Below are 18,840 nucleotides of genomic sequence, written 5' to 3' on the forward strand. Positions count from 1 at the left end.
GCCATTGGACAGATGTATTGGACAGATATAAAGCATTTCCATCATCTCAGAAAGTTTTACATAATAGCCGTGTTCTAGATCACATATTTACCATCCTTCCTAACACTTCAATCCATTCAAACTCTGGGTATTCAACCTTACCAAACCTACACAAAAAGCAAATGTTGGGACGCCTGGGTGGCTCAGTCAGTTAAGTATCCAACTCTTGATTTTGGCTCAGGTCATGATCTTGGGGTTCTGGGACTGAGCCCTTGTCAGGCTCTAAGCTCGGTGCAGAGTCTGCTTGGGATTCTCTCTCCCTCTCCCTCTGCCCCTCCCCCTGCTTGCTCCCTCTTTCTCTCTCTCTAATAAATAAATAAAATATTTAAAAAAAAAAAAGCAAATGTCATTATTACATGTTCCTGGGACAATTTTTACCTCCCAAGCATATTCAGCAAAAGACACCATGATAATGGGGCGCCTGGGTGGTTCAGTTGGTTAAGCCGCTGCCTTCGGCTCAAGTCATGATCCCAGAGTCCTGGGATCGAGCCCCGCATCAGGCTCCTTGCTCAGAAGCCTGCTTCTCTCTCTCCCACTCCCCCTACTTGTGTTCCCTCTCTCACTGTCTCTCTGTCAAATAAATACATAAAATCTTAAAAAAAAAAAAAAAAAGACACCATGATACTGCTAAAAACACCAGCTCAGGAGTCAGGCAGATCTCAGCTTAAATACTGACTCTGCCAATGGCTAACTTTGTGACCTTGAGTAAGAGCCTTTAACCCATGGTCTGATGTTCTCCTCCTAAAAGGGGATAATACTAAAGAAAAAAAGGGGAGAGAAGAAAGAAAATAAAAGGGCATCATACTCCTATTTCAGGATTGACATAAAAATTAAATGCGATGATGGATATAAATAGCTCAGCACACAGTGCCCAGTACAAGTAGTCAATAAGCGGAACTGATTATTACCTGCCTCTCATTTTTCTTTTCCACTCTTGTCTCCCAAGACACTACTCAAAACACTAAAACCCAGACTACTTCTTCCCCACACTCATACCATGTTCTGAAAACTGAAAACCCTTCAGAGAGGGACTTCATAACTTCTCAAATACTTGCACTAAGCTTCTCTTGCACTCCACATTAGCCTCTCAATAAGCAGGGACAAAAGAAAGAAAGAAAAAATAAAAAATCTGGGCGCCTGGGTGGCTCAGTCGTTAAGCGTCTGCCTTCGGCTCAGGTCATGATCCCAGGGTCCTGGGATTGAGCCCTGCATCGGGCTCCCTGCTCCACAGGAAGCCTGCTTTCCCTCTCCCACTCCCCCTGCTTGTGTTCCCTCTCTCACTGTGTCTCTCTGTCAAATAAATAAAATCTTAAAAAAAAAAAAAAATCTGCAACCCTCCTCTATTACTCTACCACCAAGAATTCAAACTTGGCACATCCTCAAACTAAAATTACCCCTAGCTCTCCAAAATTTCTAAACCAGATACTTCCTCCTCGGCAACTTTCAACCATATTGCTGTTCTCACTTTACCGAGTCTACCCAGTGAGACATTGGGCTCCTTATCCAGGCTTTGATTCATCATCATCTACTTTTCGGCTACTTTCTTTTTTTTTAAGATTTTGTTTATTTATTTGTCAGAGAGAGAGAGCACAAGCAGGGGGAGCAGCAGAGGGAGAGGGAGAAGCAGGCTCTCTGCTGAACAAGGAGCCCAATGCGGGACTCGATTCCAGGACCCTGAGATCACGTCCTGAGCCGAAGGCAGCCGCTTAATCGACTGAGCCACCCAGGCGTCCCACTCTCTGCTACTCTCACCATCACCTATGCTAACTCAACCCCATACAACTTTTTCATCTGCCAGTGGCAACCTCCAACCCTCACTTAATTATCCCTGGAGTTCCAAAGTTTCCAATCTTGCTTCTAGACAATAGCACACTATGCCATGCAGATCTATCACATAAAACCTTACGAATGTCATTTTATTAGCCTTTTAATAATTTCCTCTGTGGTTTCCAAAAGTTGATTATAACCTTCTCCAAACTCTTCAAGACTGTCACCTAACACTCTCCTCTGAGTCATCAGATTACTGCAACTTCCACTTTGCTAAGGACATCAAGGCCATCAAGCATCCCTTCTCTACCAGTCTTTGTAACGCCACACATTTTGGTCCTTATACTACAGTAATTAAGAACTTATACTACACTACATTATAATAATAAAGCATTAGTAATTGGCAAGTATTGTTCTAAATGCTTATGTACAATTAACTCATTTAATCATCACAACAACCTTATGAAATAGTTATCAAAACCTTTTCTTTTTTGTAGATTAACAAAGTGAAGCATGTGGGACGCCTGGGTGGCTCAGTCAGTTAAGCATCTGCCTTCCTCTCAGGTCATGATCCCAGGGTCCTGGGATTGAGTAAGGCACTGGGCTCCTTGCTCAGCAGGGAGCCTGCTTCTCCCTCTGCCTGCCACTCCCCCTGCTTGTGCGCTCTCTCACTCTCTCTGACAAATAAATAAATAAAATCTTAAAAAAAATAAAAAGAAAGAAAGAAAGTGAAGCATAGGGAAATCATAGGACTTTACCCATACCGTTAAAGAGCCAAGTTACAGAATTCTGGATCCATCTGTTGCTTTCTAGACCAATATGTTCCATGGACTCCCATGCTCTTGACTTTTCCATGTAATCCCACATAATCTCAAAGTCACCCTTCAATAGGGGCTAGGAATGGTGATCAGACAGGGTTAGCCTTAGCTGTTACGATTTAATATTTTTTCAAGGAAAATATATTCAAGTATGATTTGTGAAAAAAAATGTATAAAATGACTTACTACAAAGGTATAGTAATCAAAACTATAGTACTGATATAAAGACAGACATACAGACCCATGGAATAGAATAGAGCCCAGAAATAAATTCTCATGTACATGGTCAAGTGATTTTTTTTTTTTTTAAGTAGGCTCCACGCCCTGCACAGAGTCCAACATGGGGCTTGAACTCACGACCCTAAGATCAAGACCTGAGCTGCGATCAAGAGTCCAACACTTAACCAACTGAACTACCCAGGTGGTCGAATGATTTTTGATAAGGATGCCAAGACCAGTCAATGAGGAAAAGACAGTCTTTTGAACAAATGGTGCTGGGATAAATGAATATTCACATGCAAAAGAATGAAACTGGACCCTTACCTAAAACCACACAGAAAAATTAACTCAAAGTTAACTCAAAACCCAAATTTAAGAGCTAAAACTATAAAACTCTTCAAAGAGTTTGTTTGGGGTGACGAAAAAGTTCTAGAGATGGATAAGCACAATCATAACAACATGATCTTGATTTGATGCCACTGAACCATACACTTTTAAAAATGGTTAAAATGGTAAATTTTATGTATATTGTATTTTACCACAATAAAGAATAAATTAATTTATATATAAAATCAATAAATTTATAAAATATAATTATAAAATTAATAAATTTATTATATAAATTAATAAATATATAAAATTTACAAATTAATAAATTTATTTATAAATTAATAAGTATATAAAATTAATAAATATATTAAACTTATAAAATTAATAAATATATAAAACTGACCCCTCTGTTCATGCCCTAGCTCTCTCCTTTCTGATTCCTGAATGATGTCATTCCGAGTCTATCTACTTCATTATCAGTCTCCTCACGGGCTATCACTCCTTCTCTACAAGCTCTTACTCTCTGCCTTTAAACTTGGAGCCTTCATTTTCTCTTCTACGCAGATGGTCCCAAAATGTACATTTCCAGTCCTGATGGCTCCACTCCTCATTCAGGATTTCTACTTAAATTTCCTGTTAACGCCTCTAACTCAAATATCCAAAAGAAAACTTACTCCCTTTGAATTACTCCTTTTGAAATTCATTGTAATGTCAGCACTGCTCCAGTTACTCAAGTTAAAGTTAAAAGCAGCACCCTACTAAACTTCTAGGTCGTTTTTCATACCACTCTGTCATCCATAGCACTTTTGACAATCTGTCATTATCTTGGGTATTGGTTTGCTTACTTACATGGTCTATCTTCTAGACTAGAAAAAATATAAATACGAGCTCCATGAAAGTTAGGAATCTTGTCCATCTTAATCACAACTCTGTCCTCAGTTCTGGTATAGCACCTGGCGCATATCAGTCTCAACAAATATTTACCAAATGTTGTTACAGCTTACATTTGTTTTTATTAACAATAATAAAGTATGCGGAATACTATAAACTGCATTTAATACTTAATCATATTCACAAAAATCCTACTGAGGAAGTATTTCTCATTATTATGCTCTGTTTTATAAATGAGAAATGAGTTTTATACTGGTTAAGTGTCTTTCTCATGCTCATAACACTAAATAAGAGAATAAGGACTAGAATCCAAGGACTCAACTATATCACATTTGCCTGTTTAATCAATAAATTTAAAAAACACACTCCTACACATATTTGTTTCAAAGAAATGAAGTTGATTCGGAAATGCCAAAAACCTCAGAATCTCTCTTTGGCATATCAGTACATGGCTAATAAGCCACAGGCTTCAGGTATGCCTCCCAGGGACACAGGGAGGATATAATGTAAAATAGCTGAAAAATCACGCTAGGTACGTTCCATCCATTACTATTACTCTGGGGGCATAACTTATACTGAATTACATTGATAGTGATGTCCTCAAACTACTAACTGGAACCTTCTCACCCAGCAGTAGTAAAAATCCCATGGTTACCAGATACCCTATCAGTCAGGTAGCCCTTGGAGTATAGAGACCATGTCTTCTTGATCTCTGTAGACCTACCACTTAGCCCAGTGGCTAAAACCCAGGAGATGCACAATATTGTTTATTCAAGAATGAAGGAATATGGGAAATGCAAAGATATCAGACAGTACCTTACCTTGGGCTCTTCCTGATCTTCCAGCGAAAACTCCATCAATTCATTGGAAATCTCCTCTGTTTGATCTTCTAGTTCTGGATTTTTATCCAATTTTGGAAGTGTAGTAATGGGGCTGCCCAGATATTTCATTTCACTTTCCAAAAAGTTTCCATTGTCCTGTCAATTATATGGACAATATTAATAACTATTCAGGACCCCTTACCTTCCATATACAAAAATTAATTCAAAATGAATCAAAGACCTAAACATAAAAGCTAAACCTGTAAAACTCTTAGAAGAGAACAGTGGAAAAAGTTCATAATATTGGATTTGGCAATGATCTCATTAATAATACACAAAAGCATGGGCAACAGAAGAAAAAAATGGACAAATTGGACTTACCAAAATTAAAAACTGTGCACCAAAAAATACCACCAAGAAAGTAAAAAGACAATGTACAAAATGGGAGAAAATATTGGCAAGTCATATACCTGATGAGGGATTAATACCCAGAATACATAAAACACTCATACAGTGTAACACCAAAAAAACGAAAGATTTAAAAATGGTGCAGCAGAGGGAAGTCTGGGTGGCTCAGTCAGTTAAGCGTCTGCCTTCAGCTCAGGTCATGATCCCAGGGTCCTGGGATCAAGTCCTGCATTGGGCTCCTTGCTCAGCAGGGAGCTTGCTTCTCCCTCTGCCTGACGCCACCCCTACTTGTGCTCTCTCTCTCTGTTTCTGACAAATAAGTAAATAAATAATCTTTAAAAAAATAAAAATAAAAATGGTGCAGCTGATATGGATAACAGTATAGTGGTTCCCCCTCAAATTAAATATAGCATTATCTTATAATCCACCAATTCCATTTCTGGGTATATACTCCAAAGAATTGAAAGCAAGGATTCGAACAGATATTTGTATACCAATATTCATGGTAACATTATTCGCAATGGAAAGAGGTGGAAACAATCCAAATGTCCATCAACAAATTAATGGATAAACAGAACGTTATACCACTAAGTGTCCAAAAGTCAAATTCATAGAGACAGAAAATAGACTAGATGTTACCAGGAGCTGGAGGGAGGGAGGAATGGGGGAGTTATTTTTTAATGGGTAGAGAGCTTCTCTTCTAAATGATGAAAAAAAAAAAAGGAAATGAATAGTGGTGATGGTTGCACAACATTGTGAATGTATTTAATGCCTCTGGGTTGTACACTTAAAAATGGTTAAAATGGCAAATTTTATGTTATGTATACTTTACCACATTAAAAGACACACACACACACATACACACAGGAAACCTTTCAGTAATTTACCATGCTCCAAGTCTTCCTTTTCTCCAAGAAATCAAAAATCTGAAACATGGTCAACCTAATCTACTTATGATGGGCTATGTTAAAATGACTTTTCCCTGGGATTGAGATAGAAATGACTTTTCCCTAGGATTGAGATTAGACCCTAAATCCCTAGAGTTATCTTGAATCCACTGTCTATTAAAAGCAAGTGAGTGCCTGGGTAACTTAAGACTCCAGTAGCTAAATGGACAAAAGACACAGTCATTTACTAGGTAAAATATATATGGCTAATATTCACATGAAATCACTACTAATTGTTTTTAACATAAAATAAAACATTTACCAATCTAATTAGCAGTTAAAAAAATAGTAACATTTATCCAAAGACCTATAGATTGATCATGAATATGTAAATTCCTACATTTTTGGAAAGGAATCTCATTATATGTAACAAAAATCTTAAAAATATACACTTTAACCTCGTAATTATAATTCTTGGTACTAATCCTAAAGAAAATATTTTGAAATATAGGTAAAGATTGATGCTCAAGAATTACATAATAGCATTATTTGTAAAAGCAAAATCTGGGTGCCACTAAGTGTCCAAAAATAGGGAAGTAGATTGTAAAGAAATGAGGTAAAATGTTAATAGCAGTTTTCCCTCTATGAGGTAGCTATCTCCTTTTTTATATTCCTATATTCCTATATTTTAAAACCATTTTCACAATGGGCACATAGTACTTTTAAAAATTGGGAGGAGACACAGAAAGAATAAAGATTAAAACAGAAAAATTTTAAATGCCTAAGATTTTTTTTCCTCCTTAAATTTAAACAAATAAAAAGATCAGGGGACGTGTCTCCTCCCTTTTCTGGAGTTACTTCTCCAACCCCTTTTCTCACCCAAGCCTGCTTAGAAAAATTCAAAGGGTTGTAAATGCAGATCTGCCACCCGATAATCCACGCCTCAGCAGACCCTTGATGAGGATGTTTGGTGACTCACCAGTAGAGAAAGGGGAGACATGTAAGGCCCCCCTGGTCTCTTTCGAAACTTCAGGGTCCTGGGTACCCACCACTCCAAGGACTTCAAAGTGTTGTTCTCCTGCATAAGAGAAACTATATTGGCTGGAGGAAGACAAGCATCAGCAAGCCCTGCCAAACACATTTCATCAGATGAAGCCATGAATAACCCTCACAAAACACATTAAGTGTAATCAGGGTTGATCCTATATCCTGATGATACAAATTATGGTTTGAATTTGACGTATGATATGTAGATTTGCTTTGGAGGATACTAATTTTACAATCACAAGTAAAGGAAGGGAGGAAGAGGGGAGCCTGAGTGGGGAGGGGATGGTGAGGTTTTTAAAAAGTTATCAGAAGGAAAAAAAAAAGTTATCAGAAGGACAGTATCAAATCAAGAAAGCTGATTAGAACAGCCAAAAACATGGGTATAACTTAGTGTGAGAAAAGAACAGGAGCTATCTTTTATAAATACTGACCTGGGGGAAAGGAAGGGAGGCAGGAAATAGAAAAAGATGGCTAGAAAAGAGAATTAGTTGAAGGGATTATTTAGATAATTATCTTAGTGATTAGGTGGCTCTAAGGAGCCCAGTTCAACTTAGAACTGATGGAGGGGGGCGCCTGGGTGGCTCAGTCCATAAGCATATGACTCTTGGTTTCGGCTCAGGTCAGGAGGATCTCAAGGTCGTGGGACTGAGCCCTGCCTCAGGCTCTGCACTCAGCAGGGAGTCTGCTTGGGGATTCTCTCCCTTTCCCTCTGCCCCTTCCCCACCCTTTCTCTTTCTCTCTCTAAAATATTTTTAAAAAAAACAAAAAAAAACAAAAAACAAAAAACTGATGGAGGGCCTGAGGCTCAGAGAAAAAGGCCCATGGCTTTCTCAGAATTCTAAGAAGCTGGACTAAGGGAGAAATAAGAAATAAAGTAGACCCATATGAAGCCATGCAAAGAGTATGTTAACAACTTATGTACATTACCTTTATCTGTTTTAAAAAAAAAATAGTTCTAAATTCCCAAACTACAGTAACAAATTTTTTGTCCTTAAACGAATCAACTGAACATGGGTAATAATGACGACCTGCAGTGGAAGACTTGGAGCTAGGTTTCTGTTCTAGGGTCAAACCTTAAAGAAAAAAAACAAACCATAAAGAATTTTTTGCCTAGGGGCGCCTGTGTGGCTCAGTTGGTTAAGCCTCTGCCTTCAGCTCAGGTCATAGGGCTCCCTGCTCAGTGGGGAGTCTGCTTCTCCCTCCCCCTCTGTCCTTCCCCCCTGTTCATTCTCTCTCTCTCTCTCAAATAAATAAATAAAATCTTAAAAAAAAGAATTTTTGCCTATAGTGATGCAGTTTGCTTGTCTGCACACTGAGGCATAAGGGTTCTAGGTCTCATAATGATACTGATGAGTTGCCCTCACAGGAAGAAAAGTGCTAATGTATCTAGGTTTCTGTTTACCACTCACATTTTCTTTATTTGTGGATGAGCTACATATTGCATCTTTCTTCCTGTTGCCATGGTCCAAAGCATTTGGAGTGCTACAACGCAGCTGTGCCTACAAGAGAACATTTTCTGAGAAAATCCAGCATCCTTGAGCCACAGGTGAGCTGGAAAGCCTCTGTCTTCCACCTGAGAAACAAACCCAAACCCAAGAAAGAGATGCTACTCACTGGGCTGCATTTTGTAAGGTGCTGTTGATGATTCCTGCAGATCAAAAAAACTGCCAGTCAGTTAACCCAAATACTGTTTGGTTATTTGTCAGTGGCTTGGGGCATCCCAACTTTTCCTTTCTTCCATGCAAGGAGCCCTATACCTAGTTGATGTGTCTCTTTCAGTAACAATATGTAGGGTGCTCTCTGGTAAATATGAAGATGTTGAGTGACATCCTGGAGATAAGGCCCTCATTTCTTGTGCATAACCATATATACAGATATACATCAAAGATGATGAGTTTGTCCTACATCTTATGTAGACACAATTGACTAATTTTCCAGCTTTGGCTATTAGGAGCTTATATTTATTTTTTATGAATCACTATCCTTCCTGCCAGGATTTTATCCAGTCTACATGGGTTAGGACATTTTAAGCAAGTCAAAGAAACTAAAGCAATCCAAAGTGAAATTTTCACATGTATTATTAAAAACAATCATGGAGGGGCACCTGGCTGGTTCAGTCACTGGAGCATGTGACTCTTGATCTCCAGGTTGTGAGTTCAAGCCCCAGGTTGGGTGTAGAGATGACTTAAAAATAAAATTTTGGGGCGCCTGGGTGGCTCAGTCGTTAAGCGTCTGCCTTCGGCTCAGGTCATGATCCCAGGGTCCTGGGATCAAGCCCCGCATCAGCTCCCTGCTTGGCAGGAAGCCTGCTTCTCCCTCTCCCACTCCCCCTGCTTGTGTTCCTGCTCTCACTATCTCTCTCTGTCAAATAAATAAAATCTTTAAAAAAATAAAAAATAAATATAAAATCTTTTAAAAAATAAATAATTAAATAAAAATTTAAAAAGTCACGGAATGCTTTCACTAGTGCACCGTAGTGGCACCTAATTCACCTAAATATCGAAGAACAAAGTTCTGAGAAGATTAAAACAGTCAAATGGAAACCTTACAATAAGCCTAAGAAGTTAAGAAGTTGAATTAAAATTACTTTTCGGGGCAACCCTGTTGGGACACCTCTCACTCTTGAGAGCTTTTTTGTATCTTCACTTAATAAACTTCTTTTGCTTCGTTCACACACACACACACACAAATTACTTTTCATTCCTTGAGGATTCCCCAGTTGAACATTTTAGATCTCCAACAAAGAATCCCCATGTATAGTAATACTAAACATTATAAAATGCTTGGCATGTGCTAAATTTCATCCTTACGAGAGCAGTTATGAGAAGTATTAGTATTATTTCCATTGTTATTTATTACAAGTGAAGCAACTGAGGTCCACTGAAGTTAAGAAACTTCTTCAGAGTCACAGCTGGGCAAACAGTAAGCCAATAGAATCTAGATACTCTAACATAGCCCTACTCACATGCAGGTAACAGCCGATGCCTAAATGTAATATGCCATTTTCTTTCATTTTTAAAATATAATATGGATTGTATGTAATGGTTAAAATGAACTATTTAGATCTGGGAAACTTAAAAAAACCTTTCAAAGGAAGGATCTAGGCTTTCAAGTTCACTTAACCCAAAGCAAAAGGTTCAATATTCTACAGAGTCTGCATAGGATAAAAATCTCTGTGCCAGTGCTGAAAAGGCTTTAACGTGGGGTTCATTTAGCAAAAGAACTTACATCCCAGTTAAATGTATTTCCTGAGGTCCTTTAGAATCCAAATGACCTGTAATCAGATATGAAGAGTTATTCTTATTCATGCATCCTGTCTTTCCTTCTGGTTTTCTTCATTTCTTAATTTCAAAAGCTGATGTTTTGAACACAAAGGCTCTTGATAGGTACTAAGTTTATGGTACGAGGTACAAGTTCATGAAAACTTAAGAATTTACAAAGAAAAAATGCTGGGAAACAGTGCCCTAGCCTAAACAACAGAGATTTTTTTTCATGAGTAGAAAATAATGTTTATCATTCAGGAAATCCGAAAGTAGAACAAATACTAAAATGGTTGACTAGTTACTCCTTTTGGACTCAGACCCTACAAAAACACAAGAATTAGTTAGCAAATATTTATGTTTGTTTCTTTGCCTTTATTGAGATTAGAGTAGGGCATAAAACGTCTCATTTTAACTATGGCTTTCATTCCTACCATCAGTTAGTCAACAAAATATTCCTTCCTGTCTAAACTTTTCAAATGCAAAGTGACCCCTATTAATGATATTACATTTCTCTTCTTGGCTTATCATTCTCAAAAATCCACTAGGTACTCACAGAATTCCAACTTCAAGGATTTCTCCCTACTTTTACCACCACCTTCCATATCTATCCAACTACCCTGTCCTCTCCCTTGAAAGCTGTTCTTTCCTTTGAGGCCTTTACCTCCCTTCTCCTTACCAATTTCATCAATGTCTGCAGAAGTGGTAAGTTGATTGGCAGACATCTCTCCACCACCGCTAAGATTCGAAAGATCAAGGCAACATTTTGGGGTTCCTCTATTGAGACATAATAGTACATCAAGATTCCTATTAGGTTGTAATATCCTTAAAAGGCAAAGATCACATTATCCTCTTCATCTGAAACACCCCTCAACAGTCATTCACACAATCTAAACAGTGTCCAAATAAATCTAGTTGCTTTTTGGCAATATTTCAGAGTAGGCTGAGAAAAATCTCCCACTTTTCTCTACTCCAATAATTTGCATGTCATTTCCTCCTCACCAACATAGTAAGACAAGTAATTTTTTTTAAATTGAGGACCAAAGATTATTGGCTGAAATCAGTCTTTTTTTTTTTTTTAAAGATTTTATTTATTTATTTGAGAGAGAATGAGAGAGAGCACATAAGAGGGGGGAGGGTCAGAGGGAGAAGCAGACTCCCTGCTGAGCAGGGAGCCCGATGCGGGACTCGATCCAGGGACTGCAGGATCATGACCTGAGCCAAAGGCAGTCGCTTAACCAACTGAGCCACCCAGGCGCCCCTGAAATCAGTCTTGACCCCACATCTTCTCCCCTGCACTGTGAGCACACAGATTTGATTTCTCCTTGGAGTCTCTAGTACTTCTGAGGTCTATAACTCTCCAACTTTGTTTGCTAGCTGAGGTATCAGAGCATGGCATGACCAGAATTTAAAGAATAACAGTAACACTAATATTAATACTAATAAAACAACCAACTCATATAACCCAATAGAGTTCTCGAAGACTTCTCCCAGACATCACATCATTTGATTCCCACAAGATCGTAGTAAGATAGGAAGAGATTATTATTTCTTTGTCACAAAAAAGAAACCTGAGGGGCGCCTGGGTGGCTCAGTCGGTTAAGCGACTGCCTTCGGCTCAGGTCATGATCTTGGAGTCCCGGGATCGAGTCCCGCATCGGGCTCCCCGCTCGGCAGGGAGTCTGCTTCTCCCTCTGACCCTCCCCCCTCTCATGCTCTCTCTCTCATTCTCTCTCTCTCAAATAAATAAATAAAATCTTAAAAAAAAAAAAAAACCTGAGACTCAAGGGTCATATGGTTAATGAAGGGCAGGGTTTAAAATTTCACCCCTGATCTTTGAGTCAGGATAATTTTCAAAAAAAACCAAAGACTAAAAAAAAAAAAAAGACTGGGGCGCCTGTGTGGTTCAGTTGGTTAAGCATCTGCCTTCGGCTCAGGTCATGATCCCAGGATCCTGGGATGAGCCCCGCCTCAGCCTCCCTGCTCAGCGGGGAGCCTGCTTCTCCATCTCCCTGCTGCTCCCCCTGCTTGTGCTCTGTCAAATAAATAAAATCTTAAAACAAAACAAAACAAAAAAAAAACCCAAAGACTATTCATAAAAGCAAAGGAGATAAGGTGTGAAAAGTGAATTTACCCAGACAAAACGCTTAGGTTTGCAGAATCAGCAAAGAGTTTGTTCACTGGAGTTCTAGGGAGATCTGGACAGGTGGTAAAGGAAGTGTCTCTCTCCAGAAGCAGGTTTAATATCTTCCTCCGACTGGATCTAAAACTGGGTCCTGAGCTGAGGCGTCCCTCCTCTCCTGCGGATGAAATGGATTCTGCAGACATGGCCTCCGAAACCTAAGGAAGGAAGGAAAGAAAAGAAGAGAAAAGGAAAGGAAAGGAAAGGGAAGGAAGAAAGAAAGAAAAAAAACCTAGCTAAGTGGTGAACATCATCTACATAAGCACCTCACAGGCTGCCCAGTTTTCATAAGCTCCTCCACCCTTCCCAGCAGTGGCCCAGCGGCTCATATTGGAGGAGGGGCATCCCAATTCCAACCGATGAATCCCAGGTCGGCCTGAAGATGAAATTGCACGTGCCCCAAGGGGCTTGGCCTTTTCCTCGGAGCCTGGACTTAACTAGAGGTAAACGTAAGACTTTTTTCCCCCCCAGGTCAGGTCTACAACCCAACGTGGGGCTCGAACTCACGGCCCCCAAATCAACAGTCCCACGTTCCATCGACTGAGCCAGCCAGGCGCCCCAAACCCAAGACTTTAAAAAAGGAATGAAAAGAGGCTTTCACTTGTTCGGGAGCTACACAGCTCGTGATTCATGGCAAGGAAGGAATTCAGGTCTCTTAACTCGCGACAATAACTATTTAGGTCCCCTGAAGTTCTGTTTGTGAGACCCCGACCGGACTATGAGGGGACGCTGGGGTCTCAGATTCCGGTGGAGAAGGCCCTGCGCTTACCTCAGGAGAAACGGAAGTGGGAAATCAGTCACAAGCAAAGACTTAATCAAAATTAAAAGAAATCTGAGGAAAGGAGTCAATTAACCAGACTACAATTCTGCTTCTAGACAGGATAGGTTCGGGTCCAGGTTTGCGCTTCTCTCAGGAGAGGGTCGAAGTTATAGCCTCGGTGCAAGAATATCAACAGTCACAGGTCCTGGCAATTCAAACCTTCCGCCTTCCCAGTAAACCTATCCCATTCCCCTCAAAGCTGCGCCAGCCAATCTGCGCGCGCCCGCCCCGAGCCCCCCCCCCCCACACACCCCATAGCCAATCGTTTGGCTCTACATCACCAGGCGTGAGCTTGCTTTGGCAGGAACACAATTTGCCCCGCCCCTCAGACAGAGCAGGATGCCCATTGGCCCATCAGCGTTCAGCGAGCCCCGAGGTAAGCCCCGCCCTCCTGGGTGCCTGGCACACCATTGGCTCTTCCTCTGACCAATCGTCACAGCCTTCCCGGGCTCTCCATTCCCTCAGCCCCTCCAACCCCGGGAGATTTAAACTGCAATTCGTGAGCGATTATCACCCTTTAGGATAATATCTGGGGAGATTTGTTTGGATGCAGGGTGTTTTAAACGTTTCTCTTTCCTTGCTTCTTTCTTGTGTCGTTGCGTGGGTCTTTTCCTCTTCGTTTTACTTGACTTCAGTTGGAAATGGAGCCTTCTCCACTGGTATGGCAGATGTTGAGACGAGACAGGTGTGTGTACTTATGCTGAGCAGCTCTGGCCCCTTCTAAGAGCGTTCCTTGTTCGGTGTTCCTTTTACAGCGCAGCATCTCTTAGACGCTAGGTTATGTAGGATAAAGGAAATTTCTTTTGAGGGAAAGCGGGGGAATTGAATCATCTCTTGGCATAATCCTTATCACAGTCCAAAGGATTACAATCTTCGGTCGTTTATGGAAATTTGGACACTGATGAAGTGATATTTAAAATTATTTTTCCCCCTAAAGTTTATTTATTTATTTTTGTAATCTCTACACCCAATGTGGGGTTCAAACTCAGGATCCCAAGATCAAGAGTCCCATGGTCTTCTGACTTAGCCAGTCAGGAGCCCCAAGAATTTATTCTTTTATTTTAATGTTGAAGATTTTAATAGTCATGTGGAGGTAGTAGTGGGCATAGATGAAACAAGATTTGCCATGAGTATTAGCTGATGGGTAACTGGGGATCCATGATATCACTGCTCTCAAAGTTTAACATGCATTCTAATCATCTGGAGATCTTGTTAAAATGCAGGTTCTGATTCAGTAAGTCTGGGTTGGGGCCCAAGATTCTGCACTTCTAACAAGCTTGCAACTGATGCTGATGTGGCTGGTCCTAGGACCATACTTTGAGTAGCAAAACATTATGCTGTGTTCTTCTCTGTATTTTTCCATAATAATAAAAAAAACTTCAAAATAACCTGGAAGCTCTTTAAAATGCAGGCCCTCAAAATGATGATTCATTAAGTTGAGAGTGGGACCTAGGAATTATCAAGGCTCCCAGGGCTACTCATGCTGATGTCTTGCAGACCACTCTGGGAAACAAATCAGAAATGCAACCTTTATCTTTGAGAAACAGTTAAGTCAGAAATACAATCTTTATCTGGTGTCCACATCTTGGTGGTGGTACAGTGTAGTCAGCTAGGTTTTATCCTAAAACCCCTTTCATCTGTAGAATCTGCTTCCCCAGAAAGGAAGTGTGTGAAGAACCTTTGTACTCTGGGATTGAGACGGTGAGTGTGGGAGTCAGCACAGAGCCCTGCCATGCCAGGTGAGTTTGAAAACCAGACTGGGGGTTAAGGGAATGTGTGTGGGATGAGTTGGTTTCTGCTTTGATAACCATAATCACACTTCATGGGGCCACTGTATACTTCCCCTGCAGGTGGGAGGTAGAGACAGATGAAATTGTTCTACAGCGGCGGCAAAAACAGATAGATTATGGCAAGCGCACACCTGGTTACCAGTGTTTTCTACAGCAGGTCCCCAAGTGAGTGCAGCTGTGGGTGGTCACAACAACAGTGTCATCCAAGTGGCTTTGGTTTAATGTAGGGTGATGGAAAGATACTAGAATCTGAGTGCTCTCACGAATTTGCATCATTACTACAACTAATTCTCCTGCAATGTAGCCCCAAAAATAAATTTTCAAGATTTTTTTTTCAAATGGAACAAATCATACTTGGCCCATGAGAGTTTTTAAAGTTCTATTCAGTTTGCTTTGAAGTTTTTTCTTTCTAACCATTTTTACCTCATACGTCCAGCTGACTTCGCTAATTAGAACATACTTGCCTAATTACATGTTTCCATGCATACATGCAACCTAAATGTATAAAAAGGTAGTATGTATCTTAAAGGGATGTCAGATACTGTCTTTATATCTATCTTGACTTCTAAGAGAGTTGGAATATCTAAATTACCTTTCCCAGAAGAATATTAGGAATTTAGGAAGTTTAGTGCTAATCCCATCCGAAGATTTTTTTCTTTTTTCTTTTTTTTTAAGATTTTATTTATTTGACAGAGAGACACAGCGAGAGAGGGAACACAAGCAGGAGGAGTGGGAGAGGGAGAAGCAGGCTTCCCGCAGAGCAGGGAGCCCGATGTGGGGCTCGATCCCAGGACCCTGGGATCATGACCCGAGCTGAAGGCAGACGCTTAATGACTGAGCTACCCAGGCGCCCCTGAAGATTTATTTTTTCCTATTGAATTGAGGGCATTGGTCCTACCTGACTCTCAGGAAATCCCTGAGCCTCCGAATTCACTGTGATAAACAATGAGCTGTGCCCATTTATCTTGACCTGAGTCTTACACATATTTGTCATTGCCAGGGCAAAGCGACAGCCAGGACTTCACCCTCAAACACCAAACAAGAAGAGGAGGTACAGCCGTCGCTCCTGGGATGCCCAGATCAGGCAGTGGAGAAGAGCCCTACATTCTTGGGACCCCCCCCCAGCCAGCCCCTGCAGGGCAGGGTTCTGAGGGGTATGTGCATTATTTTTGGTTCCTTGTTTGAATGGTGGACTGAGCCCCACCTCTCCTCACTTTGTAGAGATTTAGCTTTTACTGGCTGAAAAGGGAGAGTCTGAATGAGATGCATGTTCCTCTGACTCTGCTGCCTTCCTAGGCAGGGAATGGAGCATCTCTTAGAGCCAATGGGTTCCACCCATTTGGATGACCTCCTGGATGACGTGTTCCAGGTCCTGGAACCCTCAGTGAATCTGGATGGAGACCAGAAGGGAGCCCAGGTAGTATCTTCTTCTAAAACCCACTGGAGCAGGGTTAGAGATGGGGTCTGACCCATGAGGAAAAAATTAGGATGGGGTTCAAGGTAGCAGTTGAAGAAAAAAAGAAGAAAAATGGGGCAGCAGGAAAAAATAGGACATGAATAAAAAAATCTGAGAACTGAAGGTGGCATAAGGAGATTTAATTGTAGTTGGTAATGGTGGGAAAGTTGGGCTGCATTGGAGGTTATTTTATACTTGATGAAAGGGGTATAATCTTCTTTGGAAATGAGGCCTCGAAACCTAACATGAAGGGTTTTGGGTTTTTTTTTTAAGTCTATTTATTTCAATGTTTTGCAAATGAGCCAGTGCTAACTTACTATTCTCAATCACTGAACTTTATTAACTATGGTTAATAATAAAATGAGTATCACCAAGTGGTGAAGACCACGGGCTTTAGAGCCTCAAGGACTGCTTTGTAATATTACCTTGGCCCACCACATGGGCAGTCACTTAATCTCTCTGACCATTTCATCTGTCAAATAGGGAGATTTGTCTCATTTGATGATTCTAAGCAAAAAATGAGAATACATATTTAAAGTATGTAGCACAGTGCCTGGCACATAATAAGTGCTCCACAACAGCAATTATTGGAAACCAAGTCTCCTATACTTCCATGGCCCCTGCCGCCTCTTTTGCCAAGGGATTTGAAATGTGCAAGGAAATGTGCAGTGCGTCTTCCCTCCACTACCATTTTCTTGATAAACAGCTCACTTTGCCTCTACTCTTCTTTTTCAGTTTGCAGACTTGGGGCTCCTGCCTACTCCCTTCCCTGGCTCTGTGAGGAAGATCCCCACCACTGGTTCTACTTTCTAGCTGATCACAGTTATATATCTGTCCCAGATTTGAGTGGGGCACAAAATATTTAGAGAAAACAGACGTCTTTCAAGGGACGTGTTGCTAAGTGTAACGGTGAAGATTACTTGCATTTACTGCTACTTCCCAATCGATTAAAAAAAAAAAATCTAAAACTGCCCTTTAAAGAGATCACAACAGGAAGGCATTGTTTAAAACTTCTTTCCCCATTTTTGCCTGCTTTCCTAAACCTTCTTTGATAGCTGAGACTCAAATTTATGTAAGAGCCAGTAACCATTTAGCTGTTCCCCAACCTCTTCCCTACTAACGTCTACGTTCAGTCTTTTCAAAAAAGACTTAAACTTTGGCTGAGGTGGGAGGTGGTGGTAGTGGTGGAAATTTAATAAACGGTGGCATCCTCTTCCTGAAGAGGAAATACATAGCTTATCAACATCTTTTACCTAGCTGACTGTTTCCTTCCTCCCTCCCTTTCTGTCTTAAGGAAAGTGGTCCAGCTGTAACCACCATACTCCCCCTCCCCCCCCACCCCCGCAAGCAACTGAACCGCCTATGATGTCATAATCACAACCCCATTACCTCATCCTGCTGGGGGGTGGGGGTGCGTAGAGGAAGGAGGAGGCGTGAACAGTCCTGGGCCCTCCTCAGCTTTACAAAGTGTTTTGAGTGAGGGCTAATTACAGAACCAATTGGGAACGGCCCCGCAACCGTTACAAGTCCTGGGTTTATAAGGTTCGAGGCGATCCGGCAGCTAGAAGAGGGGCTCCTGAGACTCAGAGCAGGCCCTAATCTGCTCTTGGACTACATTTCCCAGAAGCCTTCACGCCTTGGACGGGTCCTCTGCTGGCGGAAGGGGGATTCCTTCTGAGAGGCGGCCGTAGAGGGCGGGACAGGAGAACAGGTAAGAGGAACTTTGGCTATTTCTGTTACGCGGCCCGAATCGAGTGGGGGGCCGTACTTGGGCCAATGTTGGAACCGAGGGCGAGGGGAATGGCTTTGTTTACCTTCGTCCGACACGGTCTCCCCCGCGGATTTGGAGATGTGCCGCCAACTGGGCCCGTCCACCTTCTGCAATATTTTGGAGGGGGTGACTCGATAGTGAAGAAACCACGTTCATCCCTAAATCAAACAGCCTGGCTCCTTCCCGACAGCACTTTTCAAAAAAGACTTTGAGAGAGAAACGACGCGGGGTTCGAGCCTCCGCGGGCGGTTCAGGGCGATTCTGCGAACCAGAGCGATGCCCCCACTCTCCTTAGGGGCCCGTTGGTTCGCGCCGGCGCCTTTTAAGGGCACCG

At 41.3% G+C, this 18,840-nt stretch overlaps 1 protein-coding gene across 1 annotated transcript in view; it reads right to left on the bottom strand.

Annotated features, from left to right (window-relative positions):
* The window catches only part of CDC25C (cell division cycle 25C), a 35,153-nt gene that overhangs the window by 15,770 nt on the left and 543 nt on the right, over positions 1-18,840 (bottom strand). Inside the window, exons 2-10 of the mRNA XM_021702097.1 lie at positions 18,550-18,678; positions 15,052-15,054; positions 13,271-13,289; positions 12,622-12,827; positions 11,167-11,264; positions 10,456-10,501; positions 8,842-8,875; positions 8,637-8,726; positions 4,881-5,041 (exon numbers count right to left, since the gene is read on the bottom strand). Coding sequence (XP_021557772.1) covers positions 4,881-5,041; positions 8,637-8,726; positions 8,842-8,875; positions 10,456-10,501; positions 11,167-11,264; positions 12,622-12,827; positions 13,271-13,289; positions 15,052-15,054; positions 18,550-18,678 — 786 coding nt within the window. The remainder of the gene's footprint in view (positions 1-4,880; positions 5,042-8,636; positions 8,727-8,841; positions 8,876-10,455; positions 10,502-11,166; positions 11,265-12,621; positions 12,828-13,270; positions 13,290-15,051; positions 15,055-18,549; positions 18,679-18,840) is intronic.

This window comes from Neomonachus schauinslandi, chromosome 7 (genome assembly GCF_002201575.2).
Source record: "Neomonachus schauinslandi chromosome 7, ASM220157v2, whole genome shotgun sequence".
NCBI classification, from domain to species: domain Eukaryota; kingdom Metazoa; phylum Chordata; class Mammalia; order Carnivora; family Phocidae; genus Neomonachus; species Neomonachus schauinslandi.